This window comes from Orcinus orca, chromosome 6, assembly GCF_937001465.1.
Source record: "Orcinus orca chromosome 6, mOrcOrc1.1, whole genome shotgun sequence".
NCBI lineage: Eukaryota > Metazoa > Chordata > Mammalia > Artiodactyla > Delphinidae > Orcinus > Orcinus orca.
Genome location: NC_064564.1, coordinates 12,407,264 through 12,434,050, shown reverse-complemented (window position 1 = coordinate 12,434,050; position 26,787 = coordinate 12,407,264). Strand labels below are relative to the sequence as shown.

The 26,787-nt window shown below is 47.9% G+C and overlaps 2 protein-coding genes across 4 annotated transcripts in view; both read left to right on the top strand.

Moving 5' to 3' along the window:
* Positions 1–98: 98 nt before the first annotated feature.
* NEIL2 (nei like DNA glycosylase 2) lies at positions 99–15,050 on the top strand. Its single transcript, XM_004278701.3, has 5 exons — positions 99–260; positions 2,088–2,227; positions 7,554–7,888; positions 12,098–12,297; positions 13,996–15,050. Exons 2-5 carry the CDS (start codon positions 2,090–2,092, stop codon positions 14,355–14,357), a joined length of 1,035 nt encoding a protein of 344 aa, XP_004278749.2. The 5' UTR covers positions 99–260; positions 2,088–2,089; the 3' UTR covers positions 14,358–15,050.
* Positions 15,051–15,197: 147 nt separating this feature from the next.
* FDFT1 (farnesyl-diphosphate farnesyltransferase 1) overlaps positions 15,198–26,787 on the top strand; it is a 43,888-nt gene continuing 32,298 nt past the window's right edge. For 2 of the 3 annotated variants that reach the window (XM_049711245.1, XM_004278693.4), the window contains exon 1: positions 15,198–21,258. In XM_049711245.1, coding sequence (XP_049567202.1) covers positions 21,160–21,258 — 99 coding nt within the window. In that variant the 5' untranslated portion in view covers positions 15,198–21,159. Of the gene's footprint in view, positions 21,259–25,108; positions 25,159–26,787 lie in introns of those variants that run through there. The other variant, XM_033403622.2, reaches the window with a different exon arrangement.

Sequence of the window (26,787 nt, the reverse complement as noted above, 5' to 3'; positions counted from 1 at the left end):
GCAGGGCGAGCCCCGCCTCCTACGCTCACCGGGGGGCGGAGCCCCGAGCTACCCCACCCCCTCGAGGGAGGAGCCTCGCTCTACCCACTCCCCAACTCCAGTGACAGGTCTGCTTCTCCCGCTCGCCTACGACAGAGTCAAGCGCGCACCCCGGGAGCAACCCGCGCGCACACGGGGCGCCGGGTGTTCCACGGCCCGCGCGGAGGCGGTCTGCGGGCCTCGCAGGCGCTGGGGTCCCGGCGTCTGCGGGCGAGGAGCCGGTAAGTCCCGCCACGAGTCCCGCTGCGGCGTCGCGGGACGTGCGCGGGTGGGGAGGGGGCGGAGCGGCGCGTCCTTGGCTGTAGCGGGTCCACCTCCTCCGTCGGAAAGCAGGGCTTTCCCCAGCTTTACCCTCGTCACCTTGTTACCGGCGTGAAAACTCAGTTACCGAACCTTTTAGAAGCGTCCCTCATGGAAACCCGCAGCCCGGGTTGAATTTTTCTTTCTTTTTTGGCTGTTTACCACTTTTTAACATTTCCCCCCCCCCCCCGACCGAGGCCACTGCAGTGACCGTCAGTCCCGTCTCTGCGCCCGCTTCTCCCCCGCATCACCCCGAGAAGGCGCTGGGCAAAGCAGGCATTTTAGACTCTCCCGGGGGCGGCGGTGACGCCCTCTCCTCTGTCAGTGTGGTCCGCTAGCCAACCCCTTACCCCGTTAACCCTTGGTTAACGAGGGACCTGTGTCCCTTCGGCTTCTTATCTTTTAAGGCTGTGGTAGAGGCAGCTCGCTGCCCAGCTTTCCATCTCCATAAATAAACCCGAGAAAGAAACATGCCCTTGTGTCGAAAGATTTTAAGCATCAGAGGCATTTCAGAGGGGAGCTTTTCCAGAAGCTTCCACGGTTGGAGAGACCAGGGCGCAGAGCTGGTAGAGGTTCAGGTCGGCTGCACTGTGGCCGGTCTTCCTGCAGCCCCGCAGTTTTGTCAGGAGAGCCTCTCGAGTGACTTGAAGGTCTGATTAGGGGCAATTGTACCTCATTTTAGTGAGTTTAAAGCACCATCAAATTAAAAGTACATATTATGGAACGTGCTGCTAATTAAACTCTGAGAAAGCATGGACTGTGAGAGGCACCGCCATTTAAGAGATTTTTAAATATTACTTAAAATTATTGAAATGCAGTAGCTACCACTGTGCCAGGAAACTGCTTAGTTCTTTGGGTTTTCATCATAACTTGCAGTCTTGTGCAGGTGAGGAAACAGGTGGATAAGTAGGGTAAGGGTGGGGGGAATGCCTTCTGTGTCTTAGAAGCTGGGGTGCCGAGCGCTCAGGCCCAAACATATGAATGCCTCCCGCACAAGCTCGCAGTGAACTTGGATGATTTGGGCAGGAAGAGGTGGGGGTCACAGGTCACCCTACATCACGGTTAAAATGGAGCCCCAGCTGTTTCTCAGTTACCAGGGATAATCTTCTCTAGGTAAGCCGGATGTGGCGTCTCCCTGATCTGACCTGACATGACCCTGTGTCTGCACCTGTCATGATTCTGAGCCCTGCATTGTTGTCACATACGCAGTGCTGCTACTAGCAGGGTGATCCTGGCAGGGCTGGATCTGCGTCTGTGTCTGTGTCCCTTACAGCCTTCTCTACCTCGACCATCTCTCCACTGAAAGAGGGGAGATAAAGCAGCAGCAGTGGGCTGGAATGATTGGTTTGGGGAGGCAGGAGGAGGACAGAGAAAGCCTGGAGATGAGTTAGGACCACAGTCCAGGAAACAAGTAACAAGGGTGGGCTCCCGTCTAGGCTGCCACAGGATCAAAGCGGAGGGCGCTTGTGGTGTGATGCCTGGCACACTGTTGGTGCTGCCTGAAGAAAGGCGAGAGGGGCTGGGATGGGGCAACGGTCCTCAGGAAGCTGGCTCACAGCCTGCCGCACCGGGGCTTTCTCTTTGATCCGACCCCCCCCTTCCCAGCACATTGCCTTTTTGGCCATATATGCTCTTAAAGTTGATGGCAAAAATACCCCAAAAAACGGCTGTGTGGAGCTTGGCACCCATCAGAAGTGCTAGAGAAACCAGCTAAGTCAGTGGCCTCTTTTCCACATTTCTGCCTGCAGGGATGCCGGAGGGGCCGTCTGTGAGGAAGTTTCACCATCTGGTCTCCCCCTTCGTGGGGCAGCAGGTGGTCAAGACAGGGGGCAGCAGTAAGAAGCTGAACCCTGCGGGCTTCCAGTCCCTGTGGCTGCAGGACACCCAGGTGAGTTCGTCATCTTCTGACGGGCTCGTTCCACAGCTCACCCCAGCGGGCCGACTCCATCAGCACACCCTGTACCGCCCCTAAATTTATCTCAAGACTTTTCATGCTGTCACTTCCTGGAGCCTGAGGCGACCATGCTGGGAGTCCACGCAGCTCCCCTTCTGACATTTCTCAGCCTCGGGTGAGCAGCACAGTGGCCTGTGGAACTATAAAAAATACATGTGCACGAGCTGGGTATTCACATTCAGCGTCTGGAGTGGTGGTGATGACTCCGACAGACTGATGTGCACCTTGTTTGGAAACCGTGTTTAATTCTGTGGGGCCAGCAAGGAGGTGAGGAAAGAGCATAGCCTTCTGATCTGGGTTTCAGCCTGATTCATCTTTGCTTTGAGCATGAGTCAGAATTCCCTAAGGCAGCAGTCCCCAACCTTTTTGCCACCAGGAACCAGTTTCCTGGAAGACAGTTTTTCCACGGATGGCGGGGGCGGTGGGGTGGGGGGGATGCTTCAGGCGGTAATGTGAGCGATGGGGAGCTGCAGATGAAGCTTCGCTTGCTCTTCCGACCGCCGCTCCCCTCCTGCTGTGCGGCCCGGTTCCTAACAGGCCGCGGCCTGGCCCGGTACCGGGGTTAGGGGACCCCTGCCCTAAGGGGCTCGCAGAGCTCTTTGTGGTCTGACTCATGCCTCCCTCTCTGGCCTGCAGTTCACCCTGCCCCAGATCTCTCTCCAATCATTTTGAACTATCTAGAGCTCCTCTCACAGTCCTTCATGGTGACGTGCTGCTCCCCTGTGCGGGCAGGTCTTCCTTTTTCTCCCAGCTCCACCCCCATTCCTGTCCCTTCATGTTACCATGGTAATTCCTGGTCTCCTTCTGGATTCAGCCTTGCCATCACATCCTCTGAGAAGCCTGCCTTGCCTGCTCTGAGTTGGAGAAGAGACTCTGCTGTGCTTCCCGGGCACCCTGTACCTCTTGCTGGATGCTCACTGCTGAATTTGTCCTGCCTGTTGAGTGGAGGAGACAAGTAAACAGGGCGCAATATTGTATTCCTGGCACCTAACTGAGTGCCCGGCACTTAGGAGGCATTTGGTAATTGGCGGTAGAAAAACCAAGGGTTTCTGCTGCTGCTTAGCTGTGTGTTTCTAAGCAAGTTATATAACCTCTTAGCTCTAGTGTCTGCTAGAGTTGTAAAATGGGGATAAACACCTACCAGTTAAAATTGTTGAATTAAGCTGACTTTATGCCTGGCACATAATAGGTGCTCACTAAATACTAGTTCTCTGTCTTCCACCTTGCCCTTCTCTCACACACAGACACACACACACACACACACATGCACACACACACGCACACACACCTGGCACATAATAGGTGGTCAGTAAATACTAGTTCTCTGTCTTCCACCTTGCTCTTCTCACACACACACACACACACACACACACACCTGGCACATAATAGGTGGTCAGTAAATACTAGTTCTCTGTCTTCCACCTTGCCCTTCTCACACACACACACACACACACACACACCTGGCACATAATAGGTGGTCAGTAAATACTAGTTCTCTGTCTTCCACCTTGCCCTTCTCACTCACACACACACACACACACACACACACGCACACACACACGTACCTGGCACATAATAGGTGGTCAGTAAATACTAGTTCTCTGTCTTCCACCTTGCCCTTCTCACTCACTCACACACACACACACACACACACACACACACACAGGCTATAAAACCATTCTTGGTTAGAACTGGAAGAGGTCTGGAAGAGGTCTGCTACACCTTCATGTGTGTTTTCTGCATTTGGAGGTGGGGCTCAGGTGGGGGAGCGGTTAGCCCAAGCCGACATAGCTAGCAAGGGACAGAGACTGGAGCACAGGCCCCCTGACCTCCAGGTTTGTGCTGTTCCCTTGAGAGCACCTGGGCTCTATGTCCAGACTGTCCTGCAGAGTTTGCAGGACAGGATTAATGTCCCTTTGCCTCTGGGTCCCAGTGGCCGGGATCTTAGCACCTGCCTTCACAGAGCTGGCTTGCAGAAAATATTTACTCAGTAGCTGAGTGGACAGAAGAATGTGAGGCAAGGGAGCCTTGAGATGGATCTGGGCACTGGTTTCCCAGTAAACCAAGGCAGGGGTCAGTGTTGGGAGCCCAGAAGCCTAAGGGAGGTGGCCTTGGGGAGCTGCCTGGCATTTGGGTCCCTATCAGTGGGCTCCCTTTCTGTTCCTCTGTCCGTGGGTCCTGTTCTCAGGATCTGAGAGTTGAATTTGGAAGTTTAGACCTGTGTCCCTAAATGGGAAGCTGTTAGGTAACAATGAATGGAGGAAGGGAGCGTGTGATTAAGGCCCAGCTGGGGGCCTCGACATAGAAGAGGTCCCGTGGCCTGGAGAAAAAGCCTTCATGATGGAGATGGGACTTGAGTTGGACCTTGAAGGATGGAGGACTTAAGTGGGTCAAAAGGAGAAGAAAGGGCATTTCAAGTTTGAGAATCAGTTACAGATTCAAACATGGAGGTGGAATGAGCAGGGTGGGCTCGTGAGGCAGAGGAAAATTGGCTCCACTCTGTGCCGGCTGTTTATCTGGCATGGCCCTTCACTGTCCTTCCTTATAAGCTCTCCAGTTTCTGTGTCAGGAATTATGTATAATTGCTCATAACAGACTCAGAAGAGTGGCTTATACAAGTCAGGAGGTTTTTTTCCCCCTTCCCATAATGGGAAGTCCAGAGGAGGCGGTCCAGGATGGTGTAGGAGTGATGCAAGATCACTGGGGCCCAAGCTCCTGCTCTTCTCTCCCTGGGGTCTAGCCCTCATCCTCATGATGATGATGATAACATGGCAGCTGGGATTCCAGCCATTACATCCACATTCCAGGCAGGAAGAAAAGGCAGGAGAGAGCTGGAAACTGGTTCATCCATTTTAAAGAGATTTCCTGGAAACCACATTTGACCATTCCTGCACAATCTCACTGGCTTCCCCATCTGTAAGGGAGGCTGGGAGACGTAGGTTTTTAGCTGAGTATGTTGACGTTCCTGTAAATCAGTAGATTTGTTGGTAGGGACAAGGGGAGAGAGGGATATTGGGAGGCAGCCAGCAGTCTCTCCACACTTGGTCCCATATCATCTTCTATTTTGTTTTAGCCTCTCATTTTGCAGAGCACACACTCCAGAGCTGCCTAAGAAAGCATTAGGGATGGGAGGTAAATATTGAGTCCTTTCCGCCTGTTAATGTTTCTGTCCCATCCTAGTCTGGGTGGGTGGGACATCTGGAGATCAAATCCCACTGTATACTTAGACTTTATATCAGTCCTCCAATTAAAAAATATGTACAGCTTTGTTGAGGTGTAATTCACATCACATCCAGTTCACCCATTTCAAGTGTACAATTCAGTTTCTTGACACAGAGTTGTGCAACCATCACCATAATCAACTTCATAACATTTCGTCACCCCCAAAAGAAGCCTTGTGCCCATTAGTCCTTTCCCTTTCACCCCAACTCTCCACCCCCAGCCCTAAGCGACCATTTTACTCTCTTTTCTATCCTACAGATTTGCCTTTTGGGGGGGCATTTCACATACTTGGAATCATGCCATGTGTGACTGGCTTCTCTCACTGAGCATAATGTTTCGTAGGTTCATCCCTGTTACAACCTGTGTCAGAACTTCATTCCTTTTAAATCCTGAATTCCCTGAGGGAAGGAGCAGAGACTCACTCATCTGTGTGACCCTCAGCACCTAGCACGCTGTCTGGCACGTTGTATAAACCCAGTTAGCAGTTAGAACTGAACTATCCATAGTGTCAGAGGAATTTAAAAGAGGGACGGCGGAAATTGCCATTGTTGGGAAGGGTGCAAGGGTCTCCTGACCTAGGCCTTTTGACCTGGTAAATGTTTTGACCTTGAGGGTCATCTGACAAATATTTTCATCAGCCTTATTCCAACGTGGGTGAGTTGCACCGAGAAGGTGTTGCCTGGAGCAGATTCTCTTATGCCTGCTTAATTCCTTGCCCGGGTTTTTATGTGAGCTCAGTTAAGCCATTTCTGATGTGTGGCGGCAAACAACTGTGCTCAGATTTGCAGCTAAGCTATTCTGGAATTATTTAGAAAGATAATGCCCCCTTTGGGGGAGAGGCCTTCAAAAGACTGCTCCAGTTGTTAACTTTTATACTAATTGACAAATTGGAGATCTCATCAGAACGGTGATCTTTAAGTACGTACCTTTGGGGGTCAAAATATCACAGGCAGTTCCATTATGAATGCCAGATGTTTGGGGTTTAATTCTTGGAAAGACTGCCTGAATTTCGGGTCTTGCAGAACAGGCTTATCCTGGAATCAGGCCATGTACACATTACCTGCCAGGACTAGCAATATGGAGATAGAATACTCAGCAGCTGGAACATTCTTTTACACACATTTTCTGTTTTCATTTTCTTCTACTGCAATCGTGTTGATCGTCATTTTTGATTGTGAGGTCTCGTGTGGCCATTCCTTCTATCAAATCCAATTTCAGGGGGACGGTGGGGGCTGCAGAATTTGACAGTGGGTCGTCTTTAGCTGCTGTCAATTTGCGTGTGGTGTGTGTGTGTAGGTATGCTGATTATTTCTAACAAAGAAAAAGTATTTTGAATTGAATACAGGAATGACAATTAGTATTTACTTATTAGCTAATTCATGAAAAAATTGGGAGTATTTCCCCTCAGGTATTCTAGGGTGGCCCTGCATCTAGCGTGCATCTATTTCATTGCTGATCTGATTCTTCCACTTGCTTCTAATCACTTTGAAAACCATGTACTAAGTGCCCACACGGCTGGAGCAAAAAGGAAAAGGCAAGTCCCAGATATTCAAGTTGGGAAAGTTTCATGGAAGAGGCAAGAGGGGAGACATTTGCATTAGGATAAATGTCTGTATACACCTCTTCCAGTCTTCCCCGTTCTGGGTAAGACTCAGTCTGTTTTGACTGCAGTAACAGAATACCTCACACCAGGTGGCTTATTAACAACAGAAATTTATTTCTCACAGTCTGGAGCATGGAAAGTCCAAGGTCAGGGTGCCAGCAGATTCAGTGTCTGGTGAGGACCCACTTCCTGGTTTGTAGACAGCCATCGTTTTGCTGTGTCCTCATGTGGAAGAAGGGTTGAGGGAGCCCACTGAAGTCTGTTTTATAAGGGCACTAATCCCATTCAGGAGGGCTCTACCCTCATGACCTAATCACCTCCTGGAGGCCCCACCTCCAGACACCATCGCACTGGGGGTTGATTTCAACACATGAATTTTGGGAGGACACAGATAAGTCTATAGCAGAGCCTTAGATCATGTTCATCTTTTTCTAGGTCCATGGAAAGAAATTATTCCTTAGATTTGATCCAGATGAAGAAATCGTGTCCCCTGGCAACAACCCACTGTCAGAGCCTCTACAAAAAGAGTGGAAGGAAGAGGCCGGGCACCACCAGGAAGTCTCTGAGCAGTCCTCCCGGTCCCCAGGAGGAGACGATGCTGTCCCCAGTGGAGGTGATGGTCTGCGGTGTTTGTGGGGAGACACCGCTGCAGGAGGTGCTGAGAGGTGGCTGCAGGTCAGCTTTGGCTTGTTTGGCAGCGTCTGGGGGAACGAGTTCTCCAGAGCGAAGAAAGCAAACAAGAGGGGTGACTGGAGGGACCCTGTTCCAAGGTAAGGCGTGGTTGAGCAGGCCGTGGGCTGTGACTGTCGGCAGCTGTGCGGGGTCTGTGGGGTTCGCCAGGGCTCCGCTGTGCGGGCCTGGGCCGGGCTCTGCGGGCAAGCTGGGTGGTCTCCAGCAGCCTGCCGCCTAGGAGAGAGAACCCGCTCCTCTGCCCACTGAGATGGCAGGTCGACTGTGGTCTGCACCCAGAGAGGGATGGGGACCACCTGGCAGCTTAGAGAGCGGGGAGTACTTTCCCAACAAGCACAGCCCTTGAGGCTGGGAGGCCTCTGAACAACATTTTATGGCTTGACTAGTGCTCTCTGAATTTAGGGACAGAATTGCCCCAGTTTTCAGTCTGTTCATGTTGAGGAGAATATCGGTGCAGAAAACTCTATCCATGTTCAGGATTCTTTCCTTAGTGTAGATTCCCAGAGGAATCATTGCTGGTCAAAGAGAATGAACGTTCTTATTGGTAGCACTGAGTTTTTTGTGTCCTTTTTATCAATTTGTAGGGGCTTTCGGACCTTGTGTGTTAATCTCTGTGATGTGTGGTGCTAGTGTTTCCAGCCTGTCTGTGTCCTTTGATGGTGTTTGTGCCTTTAGGCATTCAGGATTTTTAGTTTGTAGGTAGTGAGTGGTCAGTATTTTCCTTGATAGCTCTTAAGTTTTATCCTCTTGCTAAAGAAGGCTCCTTCTACCTCCAAATCAAAATACTTTTCTAGTTTCATAATCATATATTTTTTCATGTCCAGAACTACAGTCTTTGTTTATGGTATTATGTAAGGCCAGTAAGATGCTTGGGACTATAAAAATAACTCAGATCGGGAGTTCCCTGGCAGTCCAATGGTTAGGACTTGGCGCTTCCACTGCCGAGGGCCTGGGTTTGATCCCGGGTCGGGGAGCTAAGATCCCGCAAGCCGCATGGTGAGGCCAAAAACAAAGAGAGAGAGAGAGAAAAAAAGAAAACCTCAGACTGGCTGGAATGGTGAGGAGATTCTTTTGACTCACAGACAGTTGACCTGTGAACAACACAGGTTTGAACCGCACGGGGCCACTTACACGGGGATTTTTTCAATAGTACTTTTACATTGCTGCACGACTCACTCTGAGGTTGGTTGAATCCGTGGATACGGAACCGTGGATACAGAGGCCGGCTGCAAGTTACGTGCGCGGATTTTCAACTATTCAGAGGGTCAGTGTCCCAACCCCCAAGTTGTTCAGGGGTCAACCATGTTAGAAGCTCAAAGGGAGTGCAGGCTGTGGCGTTGACACAGGTCCAAGCCTTTGGCTTCCCATTCTTGTGATTCTCCTGACTTTGCACTTTGCCACATGTTGCTTTTGTCCTTAGACCAGCAGCAGGAGACTCCTGCAGTTCCAGGCCTTATATCCACACAAGAAAAGAGGAAGAGAGGAGAGAGAGGGTCATTTCTAAAGTTCAGATGAGCAAGGAGAGCTTTCCCCGAAACCCCCAGGAAACCTCTCATGGCCCTGAAGCTGGGCTCGTGGGCTGATTCCGGACCCGGTCACCAGCCGGGGCGATTGGAACGCTCTTCCACTAACAAGGCTGGTCCTGCAGGCCTTCAGATTTATCGCCACACAGTGAACTCATGTCATTCACTTATTTTTGAATCTCTTCCTGTCACGTTATAACTCCTTCCATGCTGCATATTTTGCTTTGCCTGCCCCACCCCCTTTTTTCTTTATTAGGCTTGCCTGAGTTTTATCTACTTTGTGGGTCTTTCAAATAAATAATAGTTTTGTATACTAACCACATGGAAGAGTATTTCCTAATTTTTCAAATCTTTGAGTGTTTGGGGTCATCTTTTTTGGGGTTTTTTTGTTTTAATTTTTTTTATTGGATTACGATCAGGGTGGCAGCCTGTAAATTTTCTACTTTCGGCATCAAGATTCGCAGCCAAACACATAATTGATCTTTGCTTACGTTTTGTGTACATAAATGAAGATAGAATGTTCATTAAAAGTAAAACATTCTGACAAAAACCAAACAAACAAAAAAAGAAAAACATTCTGTAAATGTTAAGAACAGGTTATTGTTTTGATAGCTCAGCTTTTCTCTGTTTTTGTTTTTGTTTTTTGCGGTACGCGGTCTTCTCACTGTTGTGGCCTCTCCTGTGGCGGAGCACAGGCTCCGGACGCGCGGGCTCAGCGGCCATGGCTTATGGTCCCAGCTGCTCTGCGGCATGTGGGATCTTCCCGGACCGGGGCACGAACCCGTGTCCGCTGCATCGGCAGGCGGACTCTCAACCACTGCGCCACCAGGGAAGCCCTTTGCTTATTTTTTTTTGTTTAATATGCAAAACTTGGGAAGAGGGTCATTGAAGTCCCCCAGGCTAGTTGTGGTTTTATAGAGTTTCTCCTTGTCTTTCGTTTTTGTTTCTGTGTTTTGCTGCCCTTGGTCCCAGGCATCAGGGTCCCTGACTCTCAAAGGTTCTTTGCAGCTTCATTATTAAACAATCCTGGACCCTCTCTCTGCCTTTAGCCCTAATTCTGCTTCTCTTTGATGTTAACAGTGCCACTCCATGTTTGGTTGGCTCACCCCCTGGTCTTTTTTCCACTTAGTCGTAGGTCTGTTTTTTCACTTATTTTAGGTACGCTTGCTATAAACAGTAAATAGCAGGCTTTTCTATCTCTTTAAACTCAGATGCAAACTCCTTGTTTTGAAATGGGGTAACTGTGCTATTTGGATTTTCTTTCATTTGTAGTTTTATTGTCCCTTGTTTTCTTTTTTCTGTTGGATTTATCACATTTCTTTTCTTCCTCTTTTTTAAAATTAATTTTATTTTTGGCTGCATTGGGTCTTTGTTACTGTGTGCGGGCTTTCTCTAGTTGCAGTGAGCGGGGGCTACTACTCTTTGTTGCGATGCGTGGGCTTCTCATTGTGGTGGCTTCTCTTGTTGTGGCTCATGGGCTCTAGAGCACAGGCTCAGTAGTTGTGGCGCATGGGCTTAGTTGCTCCGCGGCATGTGGGATCTTCCCAGACCAGGGCTCGGACCTGTGTCCCCTGCGTTGGCAGGCGGATTCTTAACCACTGCACCACCAGGGAAGTCTCTTTTCTTCCTTTTTTTTTTAAACCTCTGTTAATTTGGAAGTACTGCTATTCATCTTTATTCTTTTGGTAATAATATTATCTTTAAATGATATCTGTTTTTTTCCCTGAGTTAATAACTATCAAATTTTTAATAGTATTAAATTAATAATCTTTTCCCTTATTATTAACAATGGTATTTTGCTCACTCTCTTTCCCCCCTCCCTCTGAGATGAGACCTTTAAAATATTTCTACTTCTGTACTTTCCTGCCATTTCTACCCCATCTCTTGTGTCTGCTGAGATAGTTTAGAATTTTAGTTCCATATTGTTAATTAACTACACTGTTAGTTATGTATAATTAAATTAATTAATATTAAAAACACACTAATATAGGTGTCTTTTTGTTCAGAGAATCCTTTCCTCACACTTGGATTACAGGTGCACTGTTATGATTGCAGGCCACTCGGATCTCACAGTAGACGTGACAGAATCCAGTGCTAATCTTTCCATCCATCCTTTCCATCTCCCCTCCTCTTGAGATCCTTGCTGATTTAATTTCTGTTGGGATGTACTTTTCCTTGAGTAATTACCACAGGTACTATGCGTAGGTGTTTTTCTGAGTCCTGTTCCTCTCAAGCTGTCCCTTTACTTTCACATAAGATACCACCCAGGTCAGATACGTGAGTCTTGGAGTCCAGCTGCAGCCCGAGTCTCTCCCCTCACAGAGTAGCCTGTTATTGCTTATCAGGGTTCATGAGGTTTCTCCTGTGTCCCTGGTGGGGGCGGTGTGTGTATGTGTCTTTCTTGGTAGATCTTGCCCAGGACTGGGAGAGGTGCCTACCTGGCATCAGTTTCTCTGTCCTCGTTCCTTAACAAGCCCTGCTTTGTGCCATAGCCACACCTCCTGGACTTGAGACTTTTCTGTACGTCCCAAGTTGTCTTCTGCCAACACGTATTGTTATTATCAGAAAAAAGGAGAGAGTATACATTTTCTTTTAATTACTCCATTTGGCCGTGAGAGTTTAACAATTCTGGCAGAGCCATCCCTGTTCTCCTCTGGGACCTTAGCTTCCCCAGATTATCCTGAGCGGAGTGGGAGCTGTGTGTGCACGTGTGACCTGATGCTGCTGTCATAGCCCTGTGCACTGTGACCTCTCCTCTCTTCCCAGGCTGGTCCTGCACTTCGGCGGGGGCGGCTTCTTGGCCTTCTATAACTGTCGGATGGTGTGGAGCTCCTCTTGCCCGGTGGTCAGACCCACCTCTGACATCTTGTCGGAAAAGTTCCATCGAGGACAGGCCCTGGAAGCTCTGGGCCGGGAGCAGCCCGTCTGCTATACGCTGTTGGACCAGAGATACTTCTCAGGCTTAGGTATGGCTGATGGCAGAGGGTGGTCCTGCTGACCGACCTAATGAAAAAGTCCCTCGTCCAGGAGGCAGGAAACTGCACCCGCCACTGGTGTCAGTGATGCTGGACGATCACCTGGGCTCCTTAGCTCCACTTCCCTCGTTTTTAAAATGAGGGAGTAGATCAGGCTATTTCTAACTTCTCTCCTACCCTAATTATATTATCAGTCGTAGTCTGCCTGATAGCCACATTGGAGCATGACCTTCTAGAGGGCAGGGATCACATCCCCTCCATCCTTTTTTTTTTAATTTATTTTTTGTTTGTTTGTTTGTTTGTTTTTTGCGGTACACGGGCCTCTCACTGCTGTGGCCTCTCCCGTTGCGGAGCACAGGCTCCGGATGTGCAGGCTCAGCGGCCATGGCTCACAGGTCTAGCTGCTCCACGGCATGTGGGATCTTCCCGGACCAGGGCACGAACCCGTGTCCCCTGCATTGGCAGGCGGACTCTCAACCACTGCACCACCAGGGAAGCCCTAATTTATTTTTTAATTGAAGTATAGTAGGACAAACGCAGACCCTGCACCCAGAGGAGCACAGGCTTCCAGGAGCGGCCTTTGGGGTAAATTAGCAAGAGAAATGCTGTGTAACCGGCTGTTGTTACAAACAATAATCAGAACAGCCGACATTTTTCAGGTGACTCCACTGTGCTAGGTACGTGGGTTCATCCTTACTGCTCTTCCTCAAGGTGGCCACTTACTAGTTTTCCCTTCATTCAGATGAAGAAACTAAAGCAAAAGACACATTGCTCTAAGGGCACAGCTGAGATATGAAGCAGGTAGTCTGCTGGCGAATTTTAGAGAGAAATTTTGTGTGACTGTGAAGCTCTTGGAAAGAGCAGCCTTTTCACCTGTCCATCTGCTCCACACGTGCCAAACGCCTGGCCTCCACCGAGCTCACCTTCTCTCCTGAAGGAGAGGGTTGTTTAGTGACCCAGCAAGCATGGACTCAGCCCCCTGGAGCTAAAGATAGACTGTGATGAATGCCTAGTAGAGGTTAAAGAAAGTGCACTGTTGGGACATTTTGAAGAAACTTACTGATTCAGGAAGGAGAGGTCGAGGTTGACTTCACAGCAAATGAGGCAGGAGTAGGAAAATAATATAATAGTACCTCCTAAACACTTTCTATATTTCAGGTGTCATGCTTGACATTTTAAATAATAATAACAGCTAGTATTTATTGATTCCTCTCTACGTACCAGCACAGTGCTCAGCATTTGTATGTGTGTGTGAGAATTCTCATTTACTGCCCACGAAAACCGGGGAACCTACTCCCGCTTTACAGACCAGGAAACGGAAGCCTCAAGAAGGCAGGGAATTCACTAGGGTCAGGTAGCCGGGATTTGGTTGGGCCGGGATTCACAGCCAGGCACTCAGGTCCGGAGCCCATTTTGTTAATCTCTTTGCTGTAACATGGGCCACGCGTGAGTTTTATGTCATTTTGTCTTCACAACAACCTAAAGGGTAAGTGTTAGCAACTACTTCGCAGACGGGCCGGATGATTCAGTGTGAGGCTTGCCCGAGAGCTTCTCGGCCACGCTGGATCTTCCTGAGACGCTCTCCGCTGCCATCGTATCAGCTGCGCTCTGTTTTGTTAATTATGTGGCCAGCTTTCCTTATGGATGTGTCCTTTTTCCTTCCCTTGTCCCCTCCCTGCCTCCTTCCAGGGAACATCATTAAGAACGAGGTCCTGTTCAGAGCTGGGATCCACCCGCTTTCTCCCGGCTCACTCCTGGGTCTTCCGCGCCTCGAGGCCCTGGTGGACCACGTGGTGGCCTTCAGTGCAGGCTGGCTGCGGGGCAAGTTCCAGGGCAGACAGCAGCACACGCAGATCTACCAGAAGGAGTGGTGCCCTGCTGGGCACCAGGTTGTGAAGGAGGCACTGGGACCTCCAGGGGGCTTCCAGAGGCTCACGTGGTGGTGCCCCCAGTGCCAGCCCAGGTTGTCGCTGGACGAGCCAGAGCAGGTGCCACCCTCCTCGGGTGCTCGGGCCCCTTCTACGCAGAGCCTTGCCCTTGAGGGACCGTGATGCCTGAGTGTCGCCACAGCGGTGGTGGGCAGGTTTGGGACTGGGGACAGGAATTGGGGGAGTGGGGTCGGGATGCCAGTGCTGTTGGTGTTCATCTCACCGGAGTTCAGGCTGAGGCAGTTTCCACAGGGTCCGATTTTGTTCTTTTCTAGTTCTGGTTAATTCTTCCTATCTAATCCCACCACTGTTGACAGATGAGGCAAATCGCGATGGCAGTTAAGGGGAAACCTCCCGGAGTGACAGTGGGGCAGCGAAAATGAGAGCCAGTGGAAGAGAGCTGAGCCAGCATCGCTTTGCAGGGGTTTGGTTTGGTTTGGTTTGGTTTTGGTTTTGAAACATTGGCTGGTGTTAAGTCCCTCCATTTGAGAACCAGGAAAAGGGAATTATCCTTCTTGGTTCCCCAAGAGGGATCCAGGGATGAGGGAGGGAGTAACAGGAGAGTGTTGCTCGGATTCAGCCTCCTGCCTGGACCCTTCCCATGGGACAGAGATGCCAGGAGAAGGAGGGGAAACGGGGGGACCAGGGAGCTGGCCACCTTCCCGGTGTGTCCATGGGCTTTAGAAAAAAGCGACTTGTTTCCTCCCCAAGGTGACGTGTTTGTGACAGTTGACATGCTCAACAGTGCAGGAATCCAGGTCGTTAGCAAAACCTAGAAGAAACCAGGACATGAAAATAAAGCTCTTTGTTACTTTGTGTTGTCACCTTTATTTGGCAGTAAAGGTTCTTTCACTGTACATAACTGAGCTCTTTGTGAAGATGCTGTTTAGGACTTGTTGGGTTGGTCGGATGGATCCATTTAGAAGGAGCAAGGCAGGGAGAAAGGTGAACATGCACCCTTATACTTGTCTGTCTTAAGTCACTGGGAGTTGTCCACAGTGGGGAAAGCCACCTTATGGCAGGCATTAGCTCAGGGCCAAGATGGTACCCAGACAGGCCATTTCCCGTAAGTCAACATCTGTCAGGGTCTGGAGTACAAGAGGGGGGTGGGCTGGACAGGCATTACAGCCTGCGTGCGGGTGGGCACCCACTGCGATTGGTAGAAAAGGGGAAATGCTGTTGCAGTTGCTGAGAAAAGCAGCAACACAACTAGAAACAGCCGTGGGTGTGGAAAGAAGAAGAGATGGGAGGGTCACCACGGTGATGGGCTCTTACGCGTCAGCTGGCTGGATGTGAAAACGAGGGAGGGAGGGGGCTGAGAGCTGGAGGAAGCTGCCCCCACCTTGCCACTGAGACAGAGTCACGGGAGCTGAGCAGGTTCCGTGAGGAGACAGTCAGACCCTGTGTGCTGAGCTTGAGGCACCTGCACCTAAGTCGGGGGACAACACACCCAGGAAATGGGCCTGGCTCCCCACAAGTGCAGGCTTGCAGGTATGGATTTGGGAGCTTTCCTCACAGCTGAGGGTCGGTTTGAGAAGGTTAACAAGGCGATCATGCGGCATGAGAAGGATGGAGGTCACAGGGGAACCTTTAGAAGGTCTTTTGTTCAAGGGGCAAGAGAAGACAAGCCAATGGAAGATCAGATAAAACAGGAGGAAGGAACTTCGGGGGGCAGCCAGTGGTGCACACGTCGGAGAAGAGGCCTTCGAGTTTGACGGTTGGTTGAATTTGAGATCATGACCTCGATTTGGTCGAATTTGAGGTCATGACCTTCAAGAGCCATTTGTGTGGAGTGGTAGCCAGTCTGCAGGGGCTGAGGACTGGGTGGGAGCCCAGAGATCAGTGAGTGTGCTCTGCTCTTCAAGAAGGTTGTCCTTGAGGGACTTCACTGGTGGTCCAGTGGTTAAAACTACGAGCTCCCAATGCAGGGGGCCAGGTTCAATCCCTGGTCAGGGAACTAGAACCCACATGCATGCTGCAGCTAAGAGCCCACATGCCACAACTTAAAAAAAAAAGATCCAGCGTGCCGCAACTAAGACCTGGCGCAGCCAAATAATTAAATGTTTTTTTTAAAAAAGGTTGTCCTTGAAAGAAATGAGAAAGGGGGTCAGGGAGGGAGAGTGATGAAAGGATGGGTGTGATGTGAGGATTCGTGTGTGATCGGGTGAGGGGAAATCCAGGAGGGAGAGAGACACCAGCGCCAGCACTTAGAGACGCCTGGGCTCCGGTGGGGAAAGAAAAGTAGACCCAGAGAAAACCAGCTGGCACAGAGTAGGAGTGGGGAGGTTTGTAACAGCTACGAGGGGAAGTTAGAGCCGCTTAGGGCTCAAGGGAGGGTTATAGAGCCACACTAGAGACCAGAGTAGTCGCTCCGTTTCCCAACTTTGTACAGCAGTCTCCAGTAGCTTAGGGTCAAAAACAAAGAGGGATGCTGGATGAACCCACAGTTGAAGGTCGTCAGGGTATGAACGGTAGAAGTCCAAGAGGGCAAAGGAGAATCCTTATTTTTTTAAGTTGTTTAAAATTATTTTAAAAAATACATCAAAAGATTCAAGCCATACAAAAGATTATAGAGCAAGACATGGAAGAATAATCCTCAGTCTACCCTGTCCTCTTAGGAGCTGACATCATTTCTCTGACTTCAGTCTGTATTGGGGGAAAATAGTAGCACCTAGCAGTTGAGTTGTAAAGGCTGATGGCCGCACCATGAGTTCTGCATCGGAACTGCATAGACTGGGTTCCGCATGGAAGCAGCGGGGAAGCGGAAACGTGGACTGCCAACAGAAAGCACAGCTACTGCAGCCCTCTGCGAGGTTATCATTCATCCTGGCAGGAGGCTCTCGGCGGAAAGTCTCAAGTTACTTCTGCAAAGGGGAAAGGCAGGGATAGCAGAGGTGGGCTGAATGAGGGTTAAGAGAAGAGGATGGTGGTACAGAACCTACAGGGCTGGCGAGGTGAACAGTGGGAATGACTCCTGTGGCCTGCGTGCCTGTTGGACGTAAGGAAAGGCTGCAGTTGAGGGATGGGGTACAGAGTCAGCGAATCCCAGTTTCACTTAGAAGAGAGAGAGGTGATGCATTTGGACTCAGCAGATTCCAGGGTAAAGAGTTACTTATGAGCTGGAGTTTCATGATTACTGACGTTGTAAAAAACTTGCAATTTTGTGTGAGGTTTCAGTGGCCTTAGCCATCTAATAAATATTTTTTAAATGCCTCCTAAATGCTAGTTCTGGGAATACAATGATAAACAAGACAAGAAAACTTCTGTACTAGTAGGAGGAGGCGGGCTTGTTACAACAGTGTTAGAAGCACTTTAGTAGGTTATTGTAAAGTGCTTTTTGTGGGGGGGTGGGGGATTGGATAAGTGACTGCCCGTCTGTGTTCTAAAAGTTCCAGTACAGTCCCTATTTCAAGCCCTGGTATTTAATAAGAAGTAATGGAGACTTCTTAAGTGGCAAGTACTGTGCCAGGTGCCCTGTTTAGACACTGTCCCTGACCTTGAGGGGTTCAAGGTGAGGTGAAGAGTCAGACAAGGGATAATTAACATACAGAAAGTTCAGGATGAGAGTGACCGCTGGACATCATTGAAGTACTGAGGTTTGTGGAAATACAGACCACCAAAATAAGAAGAAGCAAGTGAGGCCCTTTATTCAGAACTGCTATAGCAAGGGCATCAGCCCCCACCACTTGCATGTGGCAGAAACTCAGAGGCAGGCAGGGAGTGGGAAAACTTTATCAAAAAAAAAAAAATGAACTCATCATTGTGCTCTGATGGGACGAAGTTGGCAAGGGGATGCTGGAAGCAGACTAACTCGAAGTGGGCTGTCTTACGTGATTGGTTTGGGGAGCATGTTTGGCTTTCTGTGGTTGGTCCTGAGTTGGAAGTGGAGGCAAAGAATACAGAAGCAATTGATCAAGTCCTGACTATTCCAGGCCAGTTGGTGCAGGGGCTGTGGGACAGAACTGTGATACTGTATATGGTCTGGTCACTGTCTGTTTGTCCATTCCCACAGTCTCTGGCTGGGCACCTGGACCCGACTGCGGAGCTGAGGGAGGCTCCAGCTGTGCCTAGTAAACAGCAGCACCGTGCCAGATGCTTCTGTCTCTCCCTCTTTGGGAGGGAGGTGGAACCTCATCTACTTTGTCTCTGTTATTTCCAGTGTCTGCCACATTGTTGTCGGTGCTCAGTGGGTGTTCGTTAAATCTGAAGAACAGATAAAGGAGAGGCCAGGGAGCTTCAGAAGAGGGTTCCTGAAGCAGGGGAGTCCACCTGAGCTGTAATGAAGGCGTGGCAGGTAGCTTGGTGAGGACGGAGGAAGGGCATTCAGGGCAGGTGAATTACTTGAGTCCTGGGGTATGAACTACTGTGGCCTGTGTGGTGAGTGCTGCCAGGGCTGGATCAGGGTTTGAGAGTTGTCGAGTGACTGAATAGGAGGCCGAAATCCAAAGGGAATGTACGTGACAAATGATGGGAGGATTTTTATTCTATGCCAGAATTCTCAGATTTTATCTTGAAAGGCATTTCCTTTGTGCAATTTAAAATTGAAAGAAGGGAATGTTTTTTCTACAGGGTCCTTTTAACTGGCAGGGGAGTGCTAAAACTCTTAGCTTTATGTCTTCTGGCCAAAAGCAGTATGCAAGTAGAGATATAAAGTTATAACTTGACAGAGTTTAAAAAAGGACCAAACATCAGATACAACGCAAAGAAATTGTAGGTAAATGAGTCAGTTCTCAGTGAAGCTCCCTTCAGTCTGTTTTTCTGTGTTGCCAGACTGGACTCATGGAACCAAAGTCAAGAAGCCCACAGGGTCTCACCTTAAGCTAATTAAAATCATAATACCTTATAAAATAAAATAAAATTGAAAGATTGAGATTACTCAAGCTGTTACATGGGAATGGATAGAGAGAGAGATGGTAAACTGACCTGTAACAGTTTGAGAGAGAAGGTGGGGCTTGAACCTCGCAGGAGCAGAGAGGAAATATTAAGAGGAGAGATGTTTGTTTCTTGGATTCCAGAGAACTGTTGAATGACTTACAAAGGGCAGGTGTAGGGAGAGAAAGGAGGAGTTAGGGATGACATTTGGATTTTATAATTAGGCAACTGGGAGGCTGTTAGTGCCATTCACAGGAGAAGCAGTCTCAATGGGAGAGAGAGTCCAGTTAGGGCAATGTTAAGTTTGCAATGCTGAGGGGACATCAAAGAGTTGCACTGTTCTGGAGGCTTGGGGGTATGTGAGCAAACAAAACAAAGTCTGTCGTCATTCAACTTATATTCTAGCAAGGAAAAACAGACACTAAACATCGTAAGTAAACTATGTATTTTATATCAGAACGTGATCAGTGCTGAGATAGGCTGGGACCTGAGACCCTTTCCTGTAGTGCTTGCACCTGGACAAATGAGCAACAGAATACAAAGAAACTATAAGGGACTAAAAATAACTGCGTGGGCAGTTGGGGCAAATCCTGAACAATAGGATACAAAAAGACCAAAACCCAACTGGCACTTCTGAGGCGCCAGGAACAAAAGCAGGTAATACATGATCCCTGCACACAGTACCACCGAAGGGGTGGGCAGACCACCTAAGCCACCCCGCCGGCCCCACCCACCACCCACTGATCTGCCTCTACCTTCCCCCCATTTAAGGAACAAGCTCTCCCCCCTTCAGAGAGTGAGCAAGGGAACCGGTTACTTGTCTTCACTCCCTGGAGTCCCAGTAACGCCTTGCCTGAATTCCTGATCTGGCTTCATCAATTTCTATTGAGAGTCCAAAGACCTTAGTAACAATAGGACAGGAAAAACTAGAGCAGGCCGGGGAGTCAGCAGTGGTGAGGGTGAGGCAAGCTGTGGTATAAAACAGTGTGATGGGATGGGCCTAAATGAGGTGAGGGTTCAGCAAAGACTTGAAGGAGGTGAACGAGTTAGCCAATTGCATATCCGGGGGAAAAAATATTACAGGAAGAAGGAAGTGTAGACAAGTCCTGGGGCCAAGGAGGGAGGGGTTTGAAAATGCAGGTGAGACGTAATGGGGATGGAGGGCTATTCGTGCAGAGCTTTTAGACCCTCGTGGGGACTTTGGCTGTTACCGAGTAAAATGGACAGATACTGCAGGGTTTTTAGGCAGTGATCAGAGCTGCCTTAATTTTTAAAAGGATCACTGATTGCGGTGTTAAAATAGATTTGGGGGTTGGGGTAGCACGTATTTTTCCAGGGCTTGTGAGTGCTCTAGGATCGAGATAAAAATTTCCACATCACCCTTTGATAAGCCGTAGAAACGCTTCAGATCCTTTTTTGGGACAAAATTTACGTGCTCGAAGCCTCAGGCTGATTGCACCCATTCGAGGCGCGGCTGTGAGCCGAGCGCGTCCCGGAAGAGCTAATCTGCCTGGCAGGACAAACACGTGGAGGGCTTAGCGGGCTCTGGCCCGCTGGGCTCTCAGCGAAAGCCCGGCCGGAGCCAGCCTCTCACGCACTGAGCTCCGCCTCGGGGGGCTTCTCAAAGTCTCGGTTCGCTCCTCCAGCCCTGCACTGGGAAAACAGAGGAAAGCTAAGGCCCGCCCCCATTAGGAGCACCAATCCCGCTCGCCTGCCTCTTTCTCTCCCTCCAATTAGCTTCTAGGATGTGGTCCTCACGCCAGACACATCCCGCCGCCGATTGGCCGGCATCTTGCTGGTGCGAGCGGCCCAGGCCAATCAGCGCTCGCCAGTCCACCCCGCGAGCCCACGAGCAGCGGCGCGAGAGACCTAGGCCAGTTGAAGTTGGTTGGGAAGTGGGCGTGGCGCCGCCGCGCGGGGCTCGCCTTCGCCGCGCAGGGCCCGCCTCCGCCCCGCCCCAACCGCCGACTAATCCTTCTTTGGTTGCGGGTAGGGGCCATCCCGAGGTATCCGCGAGGTGAGCTCCGAGGTCCGACAGTTCGCCGCAGCCAGCATGGAGTTCGTGAAGTGCTTGGGGCACCCCGAGGAGTTCTACAACCTGCTGCGCTTCCAGATGGGGGGCCGGCGGAAGGTGATGCCCAAGATGGACCAGGTGGGCCGAGCATCCCTGCATCCCGGCGGAGCCGGGAGGCTGCGCGCGACCGCCGGCTTCTGGGCCTGGCCGGCAGGGCCCAGAATCGAGGGCCAGGGTTGCGGCCAACGGGTGCCAAACGCCTCGGGCTCCCTCCTTCCCTCGGGGGAGCAACCCCCTGACCCCTGTCAGGCGGCCCTGCCCTTCCAGCCTGGTTCCCCTCTCCTTAATCAGATGTCGGGCCCAGCTGCCCTTGGTCTCCTAGGCATCCGCCCCCATCCCCAAGTTGTCTTGCTGCCTAAAATGTTAATGTTCGTTCACGACATTGGTTTTCAAGTAGTTTTGCTTCATATTGCGTTCTGTCCCTGAGATAGATGTTTTTCTGGGTTCTAATATGTGGGTTACAAAACTGAGACTGCATGGGTAGATTAAGTGGGAGAGGACGTGTGAAAGAATTTTGTGAACGTAATGAACTATGCAAATGTCACGAATACCTTTTCTGGAATGAAACCTTACTCATCCTTCCAGTTTTCAGTTACACCACCTCCATAAGCTTCTCCCCCTTTCCTGCAGTCTGATCAAGCCCTTCTTCCTCAGTGCTCCCTGAGGTTTTTAGAATACTTGTCTACTTTTGCAAGTTCTTATTAATTTTCTCTATATCTGTCGATTAGTTACCCTGTTGGCTGCTTGAAGGCCAGACTTGGTTTTATTTATATTTCACCTTCCTTACTCCTGTACCCTTTGTTAAATGAATGCTTACAAAGGTATTTATTCCAACAAGAAAATCATTAAGTGATTATTGAATAAATAGACACATTCAACTGAATTAGTGGGGTTATATCAAAAGTTCTAAATTCTTTTCCCCAATGGAAGTAACACAAATACCGTCCTGTGTTTATACTCTTAGTTGTTGTCCTTTATTAAAACACTTTAGTTTCTCATCAGAAAGAAAAGTTTTCCCTTTGTCTTATAACTCAGAATCTTTCTCATCCTTCAAGGTCTGGCTTCTGTGAATGCCACCTCTGTTGACCATTCAGCAGATATTTATTAAACATCTGTTCCGCTTTAGGTTTTATACTGGGTGCAGAAGGGCAGGATAACATGTATAGACAAATAAGACACCCAAAGAGCTCATTGTCTTGTCAGGTCGATAAAATGTTATAAAATTGTTCATAGAAAGCTTAGGAAGTCACCATAACGAGATGCCTTTTAATGTTACCTGTGACCCTCCCTCGACCATTTTCTCTAGCACTGTTTTACCTTATATCAGTCCCATAGTCTTGTATTGCGGTTATTTGTCTATGGGTTTTATGTTCCCAAAGTACCTTTCAGATTTAAGATTCTATGTTTGATTCTGGACTTTAAGCTATTTGAAAACAGGAGTCTTGTTTGATGTACCTTTAGTGAATTAATGAACAAAAGGTGGATGCAATGCCCTCAAGATACCTCTAGGTTTTTAAACAAGAGAAACTTAAGTAACTGTGGCAGAATATAGTAAATGCCATAAGGAAATTCACAGAAGGGAAAAATCACCGCTGGCTGGGATAGGGGATTAATCTTTTGAGGGATGCCTAAAGGAAATACAGCCTTAAATTTCTCCTGTGCCTTGATCAATAGATATTTGTTTAATTAGGAGATTCTGGCTAAGAGTTCTTACTTGGCCCTTTCCTGAAATTATTTGCAGATATTTATGTTACTGTATATTTGTGTGTTTTGGGGGAAAAAGAATTCTGTTCACTATTATCAGATGCTTCCGGGGATCTGTGACCCAAAACAGAAAAATAGTCACTGCTTTACAATCCAGGATATACAGTTTCCTGAACACCTCCTGTGACAGGTAATTCACTACCTCTGGAGACTGCCCATCTCCAGAGAGTTCTGGTTTTTAGGAGGTGTTATCTTACAGTGAGGGAGGGAGCCTGATTCCTCCAGCTCCATTTTTCTTTCTCAAGATTGCTTTGGCTATTCACGGTCTTTTGTGTTTCCATACAAATTGTAAAATTTTTTGTTCTAGTTCTGTGAAAAATGCCAGTGGTAGTTTGATAGGGATTGCATTGAATCTGTTGATTGCTTTGTGTAGTATAGTCATTTTCACAATATTGAGTCTTCCAATCCAAGAACATGGTATATCTCTTCATCTGTTTATGTCATCTTTGATTTCTTTCATCAGTGTTCCACAGTTTTCTGAGGACAGGTCTTTTGCCTCCTTAGGTAGGTTTGTTCCTAGGTATTTTATTCTTTTTGTTGCAGTGGTAAATGGGATTGTTTCCTTAATTTCTGTTTCTGCCCTTTCGTTGTTAGTGTATAGGAATGGAAGAGATTTCTGTGTATTTTGTATTCTGCAACTTTACCAGATTCATTGATTAGCTCTAGTAGTTTTCTGGTTGCATCTTTAGGATTTTCTCTGGATAGTATCATGTCATCTGCAAAGTGACAGTTTTACTTCTTTTCCAATTTGTATCCCTTTTATCTCTTTTTCTTCTCTGATTGCCATGGCTAGGACTTCCAAAACTGTGTTGAATAATAGTGGCGAGAGTAGACACCCTTGGCTTGTTCCTGATATTAGAGGAATTGCTTTCAGTTTTTCACCATTATGAATGATGTTTGCTGTGGGTTTGTCATATATGGCCTTTATTATGTTGAGGTAGGTTCCCTCTATGCCCACTTTCTGGAGAGTTTTTATCGTAAATGGGTATTGAATTTTGTTGAAAGCTTTTTCTATATCTATTGAGATGATCATATGGTTTTTATTCTTTAATTTATTAATATGGTGTATCACATTAATTGATTTGCGTATATTGAAGAATCCTTGCATCCCTGGAATAAATCCCACTTGATCATGGTGTATGATCCTTTTAATCTGTTGTTGGATTCTGTTTGCTAGTATTTTGTTGAGGATTTTTGCATCTATTTTCATCAGTGATATTAACCTGTAATTTTCTTTTTTTGTGATATCTTGGACTGGTTTTGGTATCAGGGTGATGGTAGCCTCATAGAATGAGTTTGGGAGGGTTCCACCCTCTGCAATTTTTTGGAAGAGTTTGAGAAGGATAAGTGTTAGCTCTTCTCTAAATGTTTGATAGAATTCACCTGTGAAGCCATCTGGTCCTGGACTTTTGTTTGCTGCAAGATTTTTAATCACAGTTTCAATTTCATTACTTGTGATTGGTCTGTTCATGTTTTCTATTTCTTCTTGGTTCAGTCTTGAAAGGTTGTACTTTTCTCAGAATTTGTCCATTTCATCCAGGTTGTCCAGTTTATTGGCATATAGTTGCTTGTATAGTCTCTTATGAGCCTTTGTATTTTTGTGATGTCAGTTGTAAATTCTCCTTTTTCATTTCTAATTTTGCTGATTTGAGTCCTCTCCCTTTTTTTCTTGATAAGTCTGGCTAAAGGTTTATCAATTTTGTTTATCTTCTCAAAGAACCAACTTTTAGTTTTATTGATCTTTGCTATTGTTTTCTTTGTTTCTATTTCATTTATTTCTGCTCTGATCTTTATGATTTCTTTCCTACTACTAACTTTGGGTTTTATTTGTTCTTTCTCTGGCTGCTTTAGGTGTAAGGTTGTTTATTTGAGATTTTTCTTGTTTCTTGAGGTAGGATTGTATTGCTATAAACTTCCCTCTTAGAACTGCTTTTCCTGCGTGCCATAGGTTTTGGGTTGTCGTGTTTTCATTGTCATTTGTTTCTAGGTATTTTTTTTATTTCCTCTTTAATTTCTTCAGTGATCTCTTCGTTATTTAGTAGCGTATTGTTTAGCCTCCATGTGTTTGTATTTTTTACAATTTTTTTCCTGTAATTGATTTCTAATCTCATGGCGTTGTGGTTTGAAAAAGATACTTGATACGATTTCAATTTTCTTAAATTTACAGAGGCTTGATTTGTGACCCAAGAGGTGATCTATCCTGGAGAATATTCTGTGAGTACTTGAGAGGAAAGTGTATCCTGCCACTTTAATTATATAAATATCAATTAAGTCTGTTTGGTTCATTGACTTTTTTAGGCAGTCTCACCATGCTGTGGACTTAGAACCATGGTCAGCCCAGATCCCTTCAAGGTCTGTTCTTCCATCTTGATGTCCTCCTGAAAGACTTTTTAAACCTAGATCTTTACCTTTTAGGTAAAGGGTGTCATAATAATGGCTAACATTTATTGTGCTCTTACTGTGTGCCCAGTGCCTCCTAATGTGTATTATTTAAACCTTCCAGTAACCCTGTGAGGAAGCTACTATTATTTTTCCTGTTTTTATAGATGAAAAAAAAGGCACAGAGAGGTTAGTTATTGCCTGAGGTCCCACAGCTGTTCACTGGTGGAGACCGCCTTTGACCCTGGCAGTCTGAGTCCAGAGCTCACTCTCTTGACCCCATCATGCTGCTGGTCATTAAGGTGATGGGCCAGAGAGTCACATTAAGCAGAGGGTCGTCCAGATTCAGCTAAAAGCTGAACACGCTTTGTGTGATGGACACAGACTGGAAACCGTGTATCCTCAGTCGGTTCCCAGCCTGATGGAGAGCAGGTGTACAAAAGATACCTAGGAAGTGCCAAGTCATCTTAAGTACATTGAGATTTCAGGAAATTTTAGTGAAGTAGAACTGTTTTACAGTGAAAAGTTTTTAAAAAACACAGAAGTGCTTTGCAAAGTGTAGGGCCTTGAAAAGAGGTATTAGATTTAGAATAGTGGGGGAGGATCCTCTGTGGGGAAAGCCAGTATGAGCCAAGTCATGTAGGTAGGACTAAGCACAGTGTGTGTGGCTGGAATTGAGTGCAAAGTGCAGTGGGTACATGTGGGAGTCCAGGAGCTGAGCTGTATTCCGTGAAGCAGGCAATGGTCAGATGCACCTGTGGCACTATGAAAGCAGTAGTTTTGGAACAGTAGTTTGGCAGGTGAATGGAATTAGGGGATTAAACTGTGAGAATAATCAAATTAATAACGATAATAGTAATATTAATAGACAGCATTTATTGAGTTCTGTGTTCCAGGCACTGGAGAAGCTCTTGAAGTCTGTTATGTCGGTGTTATCAGTTAGCTTTCGTTGGGTACCCACCCCAAAACGGAGTGGCTTAATTCTGGAGACTGGGTGCACAACAGTGTGACTTAACACTCCTGAAGTGCACGCTCACAAATGGTCAAGATGGTCAATTTCATGTTACGTATATTTTACCACAAGTAAAAAACCAAACTCAGTGACTTAAAATAACAACTGTTACTTAGTTCACAGTTCTCTTGGAGAGCTGGGGTGTCCTGGTCTGGGCCAACTTGAGTGATTTCTACTGGGTTTGCTCAGCTGGCTGGTTGGCATGTGGCTGGACCATCTGATTAGCAGGCTGTAGGCTGGAACATTGAGGGGAGGCTGGGCCCTGTGTGTCTCATCCAGCAGGCTAGCCTGGGAACTCTCCTCTACTGACTAGAATCATGCAAACCCCAGTGTGCACGCACTCTTCCGCTTTCTGCTTGACTCACAGTTGCTACTGTCTTCTTGGCCAAAAAAAGTCACAAGGGGAGCCCAGGTGCGAAGAGGTGGAGATAGACTCCACCTCCTGATGGGAA

Coding starts and splice junctions, on each gene's coding strand:
- NEIL2 (XM_004278701.3), top strand. CDS start 2,090: ATGCCGGAGGGGCCGTCTGTGAGGAAGTTTCACCATCTGGTCTCCCCC. Junction 2,228..7,553: donor TGTGGCTGCAGGACACCCAG/GTGAGTTCGTCA, acceptor ATCTTTTTCTAG/GTCCATGGAAAGAAATTATT. Junction 12,298..13,995: donor GAGATACTTCTCAGGCTTAG/GTATGGCTGATG, acceptor GCCTCCTTCCAG/GGAACATCATTAAGAACGAG.